Raw genomic sequence first — 15,027 nt, 5'->3', positions numbered from 1 at the left:
AATGCCTACGCAACCGACTCGCCCAACTGGGCAAGGTGGTTCGCCTTCGAGCACGAGAAGGCGAGGCGACGGGGCGTGCGCGAGGTCGACCGGAGGCCAACGTCGCTGGTCGTCCGCGAGGAGGACCAGGCAGCGGAGGACGCCTACCAGGCGGCCCTTGCGGCCGTCTACCGGGAGAGCGAGGAGGACGAGCGGCGCAGAGCGGAGGCGGCGGAGGAGGCCCGCTACGAGGCGGCAGTGGCGCGGGTCCTTGCCCTCTCCGCGGCGGGCGACAGCGTGGTGCCGCCGTTGGCCCCGCCGTCCCCCATCAAGCCGGAGCCGCAGCCGAAGCCCGAGCCCATCACGCGCTTCTCCTGGAATGGAGTGGTGCGCGAGTGGGTGTCCGCGCCACTGGTTTGGCTGGAAGCGACGCTGACGCAGAAACAGGCCTACCTCGAGATGTGGCGCCAACGCCGGTTGACAGAGGAGCGCCGTCAAGGCGAGTACGAGGAGATGCTCGAGTGCGACCTCGAGGAAGAGGCGCGCGAGGCCGAGGAGGAGGCGCGCTAGGCCGCGGCTGCACAGCCCCCTACCCCGGCACTGCCTACGCTAGCACAGCCCGACATGACGCCGGGCAGCACGCCGCCTCATAGTTTAGGCTGTTTTTATTTTTTTAATGCAAATGTGGACACGTGGACTCTCACCGGCTTCATGGCTGGCTTTAATGTTTAATTAATGATGTTTCTCTTTTTTTAAATATGCATGCGTTCATTTTTTTTAGCGCCGTCAAAACGGGTCTCAGGCCAGTGTTGGCCGTCTCAGGCCAGCGTTGGGCGTAGGCGCCGACCCAAATGCGAAAACAGGCATCCGTGTCCGTTTGGCCGACCCAAACGGACAAAAAGCGGACGAAATCGCCGTCCGTTTGGGTCGGCCCGTTGGAGTTGCTCTAACTGCTACTCTCCTTTCTAATGATGAAATATAAAAGGTTGCTTTTTCACGCCTTTATATTATACAATCAAGGGAAAAAGAAATTTCTCTCCAAGCAAACGGGTGGGACTCGGTTGCTTTATAACTCGGGACTAATATTTGCCATTCCATCAAAAAAAGTTGTCAGTTCAAAAAGAAAAAGGAAAGGTGCAATTCATGCTGGAAGAAATTAAAAATGAACTCCTCATGTCAACTTTCCATGATCATCTTCAAGGCTTCAACGAGAATCTTGATGAATAAGTTGCGACTTTGCTTTAAATTTCTACCATCAAACAGAGTTTCCTGGCAACTACAAACTGGGACGCATCAGAGATCCACTATCTTCACAAGCTTTGTATAGATAACACGATTATCCCTTGCCGAATTGCTCTCATCAAGCGCGGCCTCCACCAAGTCCTGCCGAGGGAAAACGTGTCACTGTTAGATGCAAACTAAATGCCAGAAACACTAATGCATTGATACGATATCAACCCATACATAATTAAAACGATCAGAATTGAGAAGGATACAAAAAATAATTGGTACAAATAAAGACCATAGAAGGTAAGCAAGAGGTTCAGATATCTAACCTCCACGTCCCTATTAGACAAGAACTTCCCCAGGTTGTGAACAATGCACCTTAGATCTTCTGCCTGCAGTTGTGAATATACATAATGCAACATAAGAACAATAGCCACAAAAATAGAGTGCAAGTAATAGCAGAGTCAGTGCTTAAAGAAAAAGCCATCATGGTTTCAAAAGAAAGGCATTATTAGTATGTTACCTTGATATAGCCCACTCTGCTCTTGTCAAAGTAGCGAAAAGCCTACAAGATAAGGGGGGAAACTGCACACATTAGCGACATCTTAACATTTTATGGCAACTCTTAGTCTCTTGCAACAGAAAATTTACCTGCAACAGGTCCTTATCAACTACTTCATGTTTTGCTGAATCTCCTTTCGGTGATACAGCTGCCTTATCGCCAACTTCTACCAAACCTCCTTTCTCTGCTATAGTAACAGGCTTTTCATCTATACAGGCAACATTTTCTAATTCGATCTCCTTCCCTGCTTTCTGGTTCAGTTTATCTTCTTTTGTTACTTCTTCTAATTTGACCTCTCTACTGTTCAAATTACCATCCTGCAGCACGTACACAGGCAAACGCATAATTAATCTCCTGGCACAGATAAAACAATCAGGTACACTGAAACATGAGGGAACAGTAGGATTTTATAGGTGTACTTTCAAGATAAAAGATTATAAACCAGCTTTCTTTTACATGAAATTTGAACTATAATTCAATGACCAGTGTACAAAACCCACTGTAGAAAACAGCTCTCTTCTACATGAAATTTTACTATCATCCAATGACCATGTCAGGTGTAGAGGCCACTGCGCAAATTTTTGTAAGCTCTGACAAGTATAGGAGCCTTGCGAGGTTAGCTTGAGCACTGAGACGACCAAGTTTCTGCATTAGTTCAGGATGAAACTGACAAAACATAATAGCAAAACCTGGTCTCATCCAAAACTATCAACTTAAGATGTGGAAAGCTGATGTAGATTCCATATTATGGAAACAATTATTTAAGCACAACAAAAATTCCACAATAACATTAGCCTGCAACAAACACCTCTACTGCTATGAAGAAAGGGGATTCCAAAAGAAACACAAGATAAATAAATGGCATGTCTGATTGTCAATCAACTATACCTATTGTGTGCAAAACATGTTTACCTGTTGCTCAGCAGTATCACCATCCATGTCCTCATCGTCTTCATATATTTCTACCTCCTCAGGATCTTCTTCATAGTCAGGATCTTCATCCTCCATCTTCTCTGCTGCTACAGGTTCATCACGAGTAGCTGGTAAAGGTATCTGATCTATGCTCATCTTTTTCTTATCATCTTCCGTTATTTTATCGTTTTTTGGAGCACTGATATTATTAGGGGTACTTTCAATGTGAGCACCTTCAGTTGTCTTTGATCTCTTTTCTGATGATTTTGTGCCTTCCTTCGTTAGATCATCCTCTCTTGTGCGCTTACGTCGGTTCTTCTTTGTAACATAGTGCTTGTGTAGTTTCTGTGAAACAAGTAAATATCAAGCCCCATGTGGGCAGATATTAACACATAAAAAAACTCCTGAACACAAGAACTGCTACCCCTTTTGTTATGAAGACAAGACGAAACAGGATTAGGCTCCTAGTGCTCCAGAACAGAAAAAAGGCCAAACAGGATTTTGTTTGGGAAGAGGCAGAAAACCAACAGCCTACCGGAGAATACAGACGATATCTCGACTGCTAAGTGAACCGCATCCTCATATAGGTATAACCTTAATGCCACAGTTTCGACAATGACCAGGAAACATGATTGAGTGTGATAACTTTTGCACTCACTGGTTCCATAATAGCTTTATCCCCCAAAAGTAAACTACAGCATTATTAATGTTGCTGGATTTTGTTAGTATTAAAATAGAAATTAGTGGCCAAAGCTGTGTTCTGGAGACTGCTGTTTTACAAAGCGAAAATCTTTAGAGCACTAGACCAGCCAAGTAATAACCACATGAATTTGTCGATGTGAATTAGTGGAAAGCACACATGGCGTACTCAGTGCAGAGTTTTCTCATTTTAGGGTTCAAAATATGCACTAGATTAAAAACAAAAAAAGGATTGATCGTGTCACAAAATTGATGACATGGGTAAATGGTACTTGACAAAGACCAACTGTTATTATGCTTAAGCTAAAGGTGTCGGCACAGCTAAAGAAACTTACCTCAAGAAAAGACAGGATAATGCAGCCCATTCTGAATTGAAGCATTTCACTGAACGACTCAGCAAACAGCGAAAGCTAAAAGGGGAAATAAGAGCATATATCAATGTCAAAAGATAATAAAGTTTATTCTTCAGAGAGAATTAAAATTACATTTGCGGTGGTAATTACATTTAAAAAACACGTCTATTTATTATCAGGGCAAAAAACTGTGGAAAATAAAATATATACCTCAAAAACAGATTCCTCTGTGTCATTGGTTGTATAGTCTAGTAGGCCATCCAATGAAAGGGATATTGGACGGAGCTGCAAAATTGTGGTTCAATAAATATTTCCGTGTAACTTCTAAAAACTTATACAAAACGCAACACTATAAATAAAAAGGAATTACAGAGCACATTAGGCGTACTTTAGACTCTTTACTCTTCTTTGTCTGCAGAATGAATCCTGGATGTTTAGGAGGTTCATCAGATTTCTTCTTCTCTTTGGCGTCGTTAAGTGACTTTTGCTTTGGATCCTTCTTCAGGTCCCTAATCTTTTTTTCTTTACCATCCTTTGGCTTATCATTCGTTCCATTTCCCCCCTCTTTATTCACATCATCTCCATTCACACCTTCCTGTTCACTAACCTTATCTCCATTTGATTTTTTATCCTCGGTACATAGATGGGCCTTATCTGCCTTTTCTTCTTTCTTCGGATTTGAAATCTTTTCAGCAGCAATCTTCGACCGTTCTGCCAGCTTAATCTGAGAATTTCCAGCATCAGTCAAGCTTTCATCATTCTTTTCTTGTTTAACTTCCCCTCCTTGTTTACTTGTTTCTGCAGGTACAGCAGGTGTAATCAACTTGGATCCTGAAGCAGGAACTTTTCTCTTAATAATCCTTCGAATTACTTTCTTCTTCCCAGTTCTATTGGTCTCAGGTTGCAGATTAATGCCAGTTCCATCCTTTTCTTTACTAACATCCTCGGTTGTTTGTTCAACCTGCTCTTCCACAGTTTTGTTTGTGGTTTCTGCCACCACAGCCTTGTCCACCTGAGATGATTTGTCAATTGAAGTTTCAGCAGTTGGCTTTTCACGAACAACTTTTCTGATAACCTTCCTTATTACTTTCCTTCGCGTGGGCTTTTTATCCTCAACTGCATGGTGAACGGAGGCGTCGCCTGAGGTATTTCCTTGAACGTCCCCACCCTTCTTATTATGTTCCACAGCGTTATCAAGTGGTTTCCCTTCATTCTCAGCAAACTTTGCCTCCCCACCCTTCTTATTATGTTCCACAGCGTTATCAAGTGGTTTCCCTTCATTCTCAGCAAACTTTGCCTCCCCATCTTTGCCCTGCTCATCCATTTTAGTATCAACTTTCTCAATTTTGATAGCATCCTTGCAAATATCCCCCTCCCTCATATGACCATCATCTGCTCCTTCCTTCTGTTCCTTTGTATCACAAGGGGCCTAAAATATACGAATCAGGAAATAGAGCTATTAGTATTAAACAGAGACTAATATAAATTATTTTGCTACAATTGTCAACCATGGTAGGAGTATGACAAACTAACATTTTCACTCTTTATAGCCAGTTTCTCCCTGTCTACTTTTGAATTTCTGTATGTAATCCAGGTTTTCTTCCATAACTCTACTGAAGGTATGCATTCTGACAGGTTTGGCACAAACAGTACGGTAATCTCTTTATGACTAAAGAGTCCATCTTTGCCAATTCTGTTGTAATGGACCTGCAAATAGTTAAACACGTTATAGAAACGACAACAATTTCAGCAATGGTGTTTTATAAATGTGCAGTGACAAGTATGCTAAAACAAAACTGAATGTACTTCGTGATGGGAGCAAATGCTCATAACCAATCCCTCAGAACGTACTTGTATCAGACAAGTATGGCATTTTATTATAACCTATCAGGTCCAAACTTTACCAAAAACAATGTTTGAAATAGTGGATATCAAGTCTATCGCCTGAGTGCTCCAGTGTACTGAGATCATATCAAACAATGTGTCTGGTACTATTTCCATGTATATTCCTATTTTTTACATAATTTCAAAGTTACAATATAATCATTGTGATATCATAACATTTGCAAATCGAGCAGCGCGAAGACACTATTACTCCGTGTTTTAGAACTTTAGACCAAGTCATCAGCGCGAAGACACTATTTGCAGATACTTCTTTAAATACATGAAAGAAAATTTACTTAGGCTTTATTTAAGAAGTTACAACTTCTCATATTGATATTTTTTTATCAAGAGTAAATACTTCCATACCGAACATATCAGTCAACAGATTAGAAATTATCTTCCATTATCAGAAACTGAAACGAATACTATATATCTATCTAAGTAGTTGATCCCCACTACTTCTATTTATCATAACATGCACACATGCTACCTCATCAAAGGCCCACCTCAACATGCATGAGAAATTTTTTTCCTTAATTGATCCCACTACTTTTACTTTTCTCAACATGCACACATCCCACCTCATCAAAGGCCCACCACAACATGCATGAGAAAAAGTTTTCTATCATATTATGCTACTTATATTCAATAAATATTTTCAACTATACAATAATCAAATACGGAGTACAATATATGATATGTGTTTTCAGTTAATATATTATTAATTCAAATGTTCATGTTTCATACAAACACATGTCATTGAAATATATTGCAACTGAGGTACCATCTAGTATAGCATATATATCTTTCAAGCCCGTGGTGACCAATAACAATATATTGATCAGTGTATTAGTTGTATATATGTAGCCGGCTGATATTTAATACACAGATCAATGAGCCCAAAGCCAGGAACCGCTATAATGTCTAGATCTCTCATTGTTGAAGTTTACAGATAGCACAAATACGGAGCACTGAGCAGATAGAGAAAGGTAAAAATATATTATTATTTTTGTTGCTGGAACAGACAGTTTCGTGCGGCGAATCCAGTAGTCTGAGGTCAAGGAGGCTATAAAAAGGATGAAAGGAGGCAAGGCGACGGGCCCTGATTGTATCTCCATTGAGGTGTGGAGAGGCCTCGGAGACAGCGAGAGTATGGCTAACTAAGCTTTTCAACCTTATTTTTTGGGCAAACAAAATGCCAGAAGAATGGAGACAGGGTATATTAGTACCAATCTTCAAGAACAAGGGGGATGTTCAGAGTTGCACTATTTACCGTGGAATTAAGCTGATGAGCCATACAATGAAGATATGGGAGAGAGTCATTGAGCACCGCTTAAGAAGAATGACAAGCATGACCAAAAATCAGTTTGGTTTCATGCCTGGGAGGTCGACCATGGAAGCCATTATCTTGGTACGACAACTTATGGAGAGATACAGGGAGCAAAAGAAGGGCCTGCATATGGTGTTCATTGACTTGGAGAAGGCATGCGATAAGATACCACGGAATGCCATGTGGTGGGCCTTTGAGAAACACAAAGACCCAGCAAAGTACATTATCCTCATCAAGGACAATAGGACATGTACCATAATGTTGTGACAAGTGTTCGAACAAGTGATGGAGACACTGACGACTTTCCGATTAAAATAGGACTGCACCAAGGGTCAGCTTTGAGCCCTTACCTTTTTGCTTTGGTGGTTGATGAGGTCACAAGGGATATACAAGGAGATATCCCATGGTGTATGCTCTTTGCGGATGATGTGGTGCTAGTCGATGATAGTCAGACAGGGGTTCATAAGCTAGAGCTATAGAGACAAACCTTGGAATCGAAAGGTTTTAGACTCGCAGAACTAAAATCAAGTACATGAGATGCAGTTTCAGTACTACTAGGCACGAGGAGGAGGAGGTTAGCCTTGATAGGCAGGTGGTGCCACAGAAGGACACCTTTTGATATTTGGGGTCAAGGCCGACTAAAAGGCGAATGTTCAACAGTTAGGTGTGGCGGAGATGCGCATGTTGAGATGGATGTGTGGTCACACAAGGACCGGTCCGGAATGATGATATAAAAGAGAGTCGGGGTAGCACCGATTGAAGAGAAGCTTGTCCAACATCATCTTAGATGGTTTGGGCATATTCAGCGCAGGACTCCAGAAGCTCCACTGCATAGTGGACGGCTAAAGCGTGCTGCTAATGTCAAGAGAAGTCGGGGTAGACCGAAATTGACATGGGAGGAGTCTGTAAAAAGAGAACTGAAGGACTGGAGTATCACCAAAGAACTAGCCATGGAGAGGGGTGCGTGGAAGCTTGCTATCCATGTGCCAGAACCATGTGTTGGTTGCGAGATCTTATGGGTTTCAGCTCTAGCCTACCCCAACTTGTTTGGGACTACAGGCTTTGTTGTTGTTGTTGTTGTTGCTGCTGCTGCTGCTGGAACAGTCAGTTCACCCGAAAAATAAATAGGGGCTTCATTTACAATTAATGATTTCCATGACGCTGGAACAGGCAGGTCAAGGAACTGAGATGTCAAGCGGGTCCTGTTTAATCCCGTTTAAACCCACTAATAATCTAACAGTTAAAAAATCCGGGGAAAATGAACTATGGAGCTAGCTAAAACTAACTAAATAGGACTTGTTGACGCCACTTATTTGCCATTTACATCCCTAAACTGAGCCTATCTCAGTTGGTGGGAGCTGCGGATGTGCAATACCCACCACCACCACTCACATTCTACTTGTTTTCAACTCGATTTAGGTGCTTACTACTTTTTATGACTTCCTCCCAAGGAATTCTTGACAAAAACATCATAGTTTCGCAAACACTACTTTGGACAGCAGACTATATCTGAACTGGCAATGTGATTGAGAATTAGAACATAACAGGCATAAGGTTGCCTTGCTAAGTGGCAAACATCCTATTAGTACATCATCTTAACAAAATTTCAATATGGTGGAACCATAATGTTACATGCAAGTTCATCATAAGTGCTAAAAATAAATTAACATGTACCTCGAGGAAATGATTCCAGTGTGTGCAATTAGATAGATCAATCTGAACCAGTTCTTTAGTGCATCTGTACAAGTAGGGTAAATTTTAGCACAACTGCCAGTTCACAAATGGATCAGTATGTTATATGATTACATACCTGACAGCAGTTCGCACCAAGCACGAACAGTCAATCAATGGATCTCCACCATCTATTGCTGCACTCCAAGGACCTCCAATTGTAATAAGTGCATGATCCTTCTTAAATACAGCAAATTTCAAGACATTGTTCCAGTGCGCTATTCGTTCCTCGGCACTTCTCAACGAACATATATCAGCGAAGGCACCGTTGCTCATACCACTCATCAAGAGAACCTGCACACGCTCATCAGAATAAGAATTATTACAAAGATCAATTTGGCAATACTTTGATATTTGAAAATACACAAACAGTACACCCACGATCTTGACACCCCGCATGAGAATCTCGTGCTTTTCGACAAAAATCAGATATGCATAATAACCAAACCATGTCATAAAGTACTCAAATGGGAATTCTGAGCAAAAAATGGGAAAGCAATTTTAATGACATCAGACAATGTAGTACCACAACTTATGGACCACATAGATTTGCATGCCACCAGGGATTGTACACAGAGTCTGCAAACATGAGTATAACTCCAACCAGTGTGCCACATGATACCTACACATATTGATGTAGTAATCGTCTACTTGTAGCTACTCTAGTTCAACCTAGTCCATACTTTAAAATAAAATATACAAAATTGTAGACACAAACCTTTACGTTCCAAACAGTGTCTGGACTACCGGTGCTGTACGATTTCTCTGAAGATAAAACTGTTCTTTCATTGGTCTTATCATCCACTTCATGGATGTCATGCTCCAAACTGTTTTATGGCAATAGCAACAATGTGGTAAAATGATGCTATTAAAATGAAGAATAATCACTTCGGCAAGCAAAGCATAATGTGTACTTAAAATAGAAAGTATACCTGACTGGTGTGCGCATTGAAAGATTAAGGTTTCCTTTTGGCCAGTTCAAGACAACCTATAAACAAATCGCTGATTAGGGGAAATAATCCTATGATTCCCCATTGGAAAGAAAATTTATTCATACAACAACAGACCTTAGAAACATCTGGAGAAATCACTAGTCTAGGATATCGCTTTGTCAACGATAAGTAGTCCCTCTCAGCATCCACCAAGCGAAATGGAAAGACCTGCGAAAAAGAAACTGATTGCATTAAATTCATAAAAGGAAGCAAACTAAATGTGCAAAAAGAGAAGCCATGATCAGCTGCATAAACAGGAAGGCAAATGGCGAAAAGGAGGCAAATGTGTTCATGATTGTACTATCATGGACGCTGGAGCACAATCTCCAATTAAGGTGGGGATGGCCTTCCAATTGGATAAGAAACATCTCATGATTTTTCATATCACTTGGAGGGAAGTGATATCTTGGTGGCAGCTAAAGAGAAATATCTACTACAAATGCTGAAACATGGCTCAGTGAAGATGGATGAATAACCAGAACTCCAGACACAAACAGAACTAAATAGTTCCACATGTGTGTGCAGGGACAGGTGCTAAAACTAATTGGCTTCAGAAGGACAAGAATCAGCGGCTTTAAGACCGAGAGCACATTGAAGAGATTAGCCCCTAACATTATTACTTGATCTGAACAGCAACAATGTGACAAACTCAACTATCTGTTTACCTTGCAAATATATTCTCTCTTTAGTTGTTTAACAGGTGAACGAGGCCTTCAGGACAACAAACGAAAGCGTTAGTTATAAAGGCTGGCAGAAGACGAAGCAGCAAGCGGTTGCATCCACAAAACTATAGAGGAAACATGGAGGTCCACCTATGCAGGACATCACGTCGAGGCGAAAGCCGCCGCAAAGGCTTCTCAGGTCTAACAGAAGAAGAACGCCGCCTTTCACCAGGTGTCCTCGGAGGAGTGTGCTCCCGCCTTGGAATAGCCACATGCTTCCTATCCCGCTCCCTCTCATTCTCCCGGCGCTCGCGAAGACGTACTCTTTCTCGTTCGCGTCCCCTTTCCCTTTCACGCTCTCTTAGTCGTTGGTGCTCCCGCTCCCTGTCTTGCTCTCTTTCCATTTCATGGTTTCGTAGCTCTTGTTCGCGTTCCCATTCCCTTTCCTTTTCTCTTTCCCACAAAAGGCCCCTTCTATGCTCCTCATCTCTTAGATCCAGTTCGCGGCGATAACCAACCCTGTCTCTTGTTCGCTCATCAACCATGGGGATGCTTGGATGTACACGAGGTAAGATGCTATCTCGGTAATCAGACTCTGAAGATGGATGCAGCAAGCTCTTCCCTGAAGCATAGTCGCGTCCAGGGGGTAGGCCCATCACGTAACCACTGCCAGATGACCCTTGTCCATAGACAAGGCTGTCCATGTTTGTCCTCTGAGTTCCCCCCAAGATTGAAGCTTGTTGTTGGCCGCCATATGGAACAGATCCAGCAATTGACAAGCTGTGATGATCGGCTTCAACTCTTCCATATGCACTAACTTCCTGGGAACCTTGATGGACTGGACCGGCGGTCCTTCCTGCAAAGTAATCGGCTTGTCTGCCAGAAATGCATACTTTTACTCAGTGCATGTGCTATATCTTGTAGTGGTGACAGACACAAAGGTCACTAATTCACTAGTGGTTTACTTTCCAAGCTTATCAACAATTTTTTTACAGCTTACCAAAACCTAGTCATAGGGCAGAGATGTCTGGATGAAGCAACTTTTAACTTATCAGAGGCACCTTTTTAAGTGGTTATAACCAAGACATAATTATAATACTGATAATACTAATAACAGCAACTATAGCAGAAATAATAATAATGTGAAACAAAAACCTGACAGTCATCAGTATAACCTTACTGTGAGCTAACATACCGTATGTCAGAGACAGGCTGCGGTGGAGTTTTTAGGAGTTGCTGATGTCGTGTCGATGAAACCTAAAATTTCAACATCATTTAATAATGGGAATAAACTAATTATCAAAGACAACAGATAAATGAGAACAGAACGATGCTTTCTGCGAAGAGGGGGGGGGGGGGGGGGGGGAGGGGGTTTTACCTGATCCACACGGTCATGAATCTGAGATTACGAAAAAGCCAGCGAGTTATAATTATACATTGTCAAAATCTAAGAGGTGCTGAACAAAAGAAAAACAAATGGGCAGTACAGAAAGAGAAAGAGATACCTGATGGCTTCCAGGAATATGATCGGGGTATCTTCTATCCAAATCATTGAAGCCATCTCTCCTGCCAAAATTAGCTGACTGTTCACCGTACATCCTTCTCTCCAATTCATAATGCGTACTGTACTGCTCTAGCTTTGGGACATATGCACGAGAAGCTAGATAGTCATCATTTGGCCTTCCCAGGCTGGACCCTACAGCTCCAGATGAGAACTTCGATGACTCGGAGAGTGATGTTTGATGAGCTTGCAGGTTGGGAAGACCAGAAGAACTTGGACCTTTGCTAGCAAGTCCACCAACCTGTTAAATATATTAGGCGGAATTTTCAATTGGCATATTCTGTAACAAGATCATGTAACAATAGTAGTTTCCCCCTTGTTCAATTCTAGTTTGGGGGCAAATAAAACTTCACCTATATTTTGAAAAGCTTGATAAAAGCATCAATTATGCGATGGAAAAGGACAAAATTCTTCAAACATCTTTGTGACGCAAAACATGTAATTAATTGAGATGATGCTCAACTCCAAAAATGGCAAACTAAATTCTGGTCATCCTTTACTATACGTGAACTGACCAGATATATGTGGTTAACACTGAACTGAAGTGGGAACGGGGGAGGAGAGAGATCTTAAAGAGGGCAGACTTCTGATTCTCTATAGTCTTCGTATAGATACATATTGATTGCTGTGGTTGATAGAGAAAGAGGTTGCACATGGAGAAAAACGCCGTGGTTTCAGATATCACATAATCATAAGAAGCTATGGTAAAGCAGTTGTGGGGCATAAATTCTATTTGTACCTACGCAAAATAATGGCAACATTTGTATCATTCTACCCAAACTAACCCAAGTAAGCTGTAAGATCAAGATCTTGGATTTCACCCAGCTTCAGAACCGGAATTGTTGGGAAGCTCAGTGATCCATAGGGGACCCATGTTACCAGTTTGGGATAGCTTAAGACCCTTAACTCCTTCAGCTAAAGCTTGTGCTCTCCCAAAAGGCATGAAAATGTAGCTGTAAAATGATGCAAGTTCATTGCTAGAACGTTAGGAAAGGTGGCAAGGGACCCAAGTTACCAGTTTGGGATAGCTTAAGGCCCTTAACTCCTTCAGCTAAAGCTTGTGCTCTCCCAAAAGGCATGAAAATGTAGCTGTAAAATGATGCAAGTTCATTGCTAGAACGTTAGGAAAGGTGGCAAGGGGATACTGTGCAAGAGCTGTTGCTTTGCAACTTTATATAAAACTCTACACCTTCCATTAAATAAAATAAAAGGTGATGACGGAATTTATCTTTCAGGCCGAGGAAGATCGATAGTTCATGTAGGCAGATTTTAGGAGCCAATTTTTTTCAAAGTTTGACTCTATCCTTGTTCAAAAGGAAAGTTTTTACAGGACCGGGGGGGGGGGGGGGGGGGGGGGGGGGGGGGGAGTATAAGATCAAGCTTTATATTGCTCAGATCATCCCATAGAGCTGTTTTAAATTTCTGGATTGTACCACAAATTCTCAACTAATAACTCTAATAGAAAGCGAGTATTTAGACCTTGTTTACAAAGCAGGCATGTATTTCACATTTTGCCCAAAGTTCCGACTATTCTTTCCATGGGTGACACTTGAGGGACCAGGTAAACTTTGAAATACATAAAATTATTTCTATTTATGCATGGATTATTTCTGTGCATAAGACAAAGAGTACGGAAGGGATATAAATGGACCTTTTCAGGTTCAGGAACCGGGCTTATTCTTCAAACAAACCCATTTGTTTTATTTATAGACCAACAATGCTGGACACTAGCTTTAAAACTGGTCAAACCTAGGATTCGCTTATCACAGATGTCCATGTGGACCTATTATAATTCCCTAAAGCATGTACTGGGTAATATTTAGATACAATTGGATTGATATCTAGTAACCTTGATTATTTGCCTTCACTCAAAGAGATGCCTTTGGTATATATGAGTACAATACAAACCGACAAACGACAACTCACACAATTCAGTTACATGTGTAACATCAATGAGCAATAATAAGCAACATAAGGAAACAAAACTAATTGCATCCAGAATTCAAACTGGAAAGGAGCACAAATTAACCTTCTGCGCGCCATAAACTGCAGCGTAAGGCCCTCCATACTGCCCCACAGCGCCCTGTGCCGCATTGCCGCCAAACTGATGGCCATCAGTGCCACCAGCTGCTGCAGCAGATGCCGCATACCCAACGCTAACAGGCTGCCAAAGCCCAACCAAAAGGGCGCAAGTGTTTGCACACATATATCAGAACCTTGCACCATTAGATAGGGTTGCCAAACAAAGCATCAGATGAGTTTCCCAGAGCGCCTTACAATTTTGCCGTACGGTTGCTGCGCCCCATACTGCGGCGGCTGGCCGTAGGGACTGGGCCCTTTCTTCGGAAACATTGCAGATGCGACCGCCTCAGATCCTGCGGATCACAAGACCCGGCCGAAACACCGCGCAGAAGCAAGCAAGCACGGACGGCCGGCACAGCGGCACACAAGCTTCTGCAGGGAAAATAAATCCTGTAAATTACATCTGCGGCGGCAAATACATCAGCAATGAATCCATGACAACCACGCAAGCGGGCATGACCGGGATGGACCAGGCGATTTGGTTGCTGGCAAATACAGAAAAGGTGAAACCCCATGGACTTCTAGGGCTTACCTGTGGAGGGTAGACGAGGAGGCTATGCGCTGGGATGCTGAGCCAGTCTTGGAAAGCGATTGGGCTCGGCAGGAGACGACGTCGGCAGCGGCGCCGCGGGATCAGCGGCGGCGGAGGACGAAGAGAAGGGGTTGGGAAACTGGGGTTCAGGCTAATTGTATATCGGTCTGAACGAAGGATATGCAAGCGCAGCGTGACCGCCTGCATCAATAGAACGCCGGATGCCAGAGATTCTGTTCTGTTGGGCCGAGTTGAGTGCCCGATGATAGTTTGGGCTGGATATTGTTTTTTCTTTAGGGGTGGGCTGGACATTGAATGAGACTGTGGGAACCCTCTCCTTTTACAAATTGGCCCATCACAGTATTAGCAACGGCCTTGCGGCCTACTAATCGATATGGATATTGACCTATTCTACGGATATTTGTCTACTTCAATTCAATAGATCTCTCCTTTGCCTCAAAAAAAAATTTAGATCTCTCCTATACCTATAAGGAATTATATATATCTAAAAAAGAGAACTA

At 42.4% G+C, this 15,027-nt stretch overlaps 1 protein-coding gene across 4 annotated transcripts; it reads right to left on the bottom strand.

Moving 5' to 3' along the window:
• Window positions 1-1,010: 1,010 nt before the first annotated feature.
• LOC125551916 (protein SHORT ROOT IN SALT MEDIUM 1) lies at window positions 1,011-14,699 on the bottom strand. Of its 4 annotated transcripts, none has more exons than XM_048715319.1 (23): window positions 14,507-14,698; window positions 14,170-14,346; window positions 13,922-14,056; window positions 11,837-12,133; window positions 11,710-11,730; window positions 11,527-11,588; window positions 10,482-11,207; window positions 10,335-10,380; window positions 9,745-9,837; window positions 9,610-9,665; window positions 9,396-9,504; window positions 8,757-8,971; window positions 8,621-8,684; window positions 5,266-5,439; window positions 4,969-5,161; window positions 4,121-4,899; window positions 3,943-4,017; window positions 3,715-3,789; window positions 2,681-3,025; window positions 1,858-2,085; window positions 1,730-1,771; window positions 1,536-1,598; window positions 1,011-1,362 (listed from the first exon to the last, which is right to left on the bottom strand). In XM_048715319.1, the coding sequence occupies exons 2-23, from the start codon at window positions 14,242-14,244 to the stop codon at window positions 1,273-1,275; spliced, it is 3,963 nt and encodes a 1,320-aa protein (XP_048571276.1). In that variant the 5' UTR covers window positions 14,245-14,346; window positions 14,507-14,698; the 3' UTR covers window positions 1,011-1,272. The 4 variants fall into 4 exon arrangements, 3 of the variants coding, with proteins under 3 accessions (XP_048571276.1, XP_048571275.1, XP_048571273.1); XM_048715318.1 differs by having other exon boundaries at window positions 4,121-4,960; window positions 5,030-5,161; XR_007303310.1 differs by having other exon boundaries at window positions 1,858-2,065; window positions 4,121-5,161; window positions 14,507-14,699.
• Window positions 14,700-15,027: the final 328 nt, after the last annotated feature.

The sequence above is a fragment of the Triticum urartu genome, chromosome 4 (assembly GCF_003073215.2).
Source record: "Triticum urartu cultivar G1812 chromosome 4, Tu2.1, whole genome shotgun sequence".
Classification (NCBI taxonomy): Eukaryota; Viridiplantae; Streptophyta; class Magnoliopsida; order Poales; family Poaceae; genus Triticum; species Triticum urartu.
Note: the sequence above shows the minus strand (reverse complement) of the source record. Positions and strands in the feature narration are given on the sequence as shown.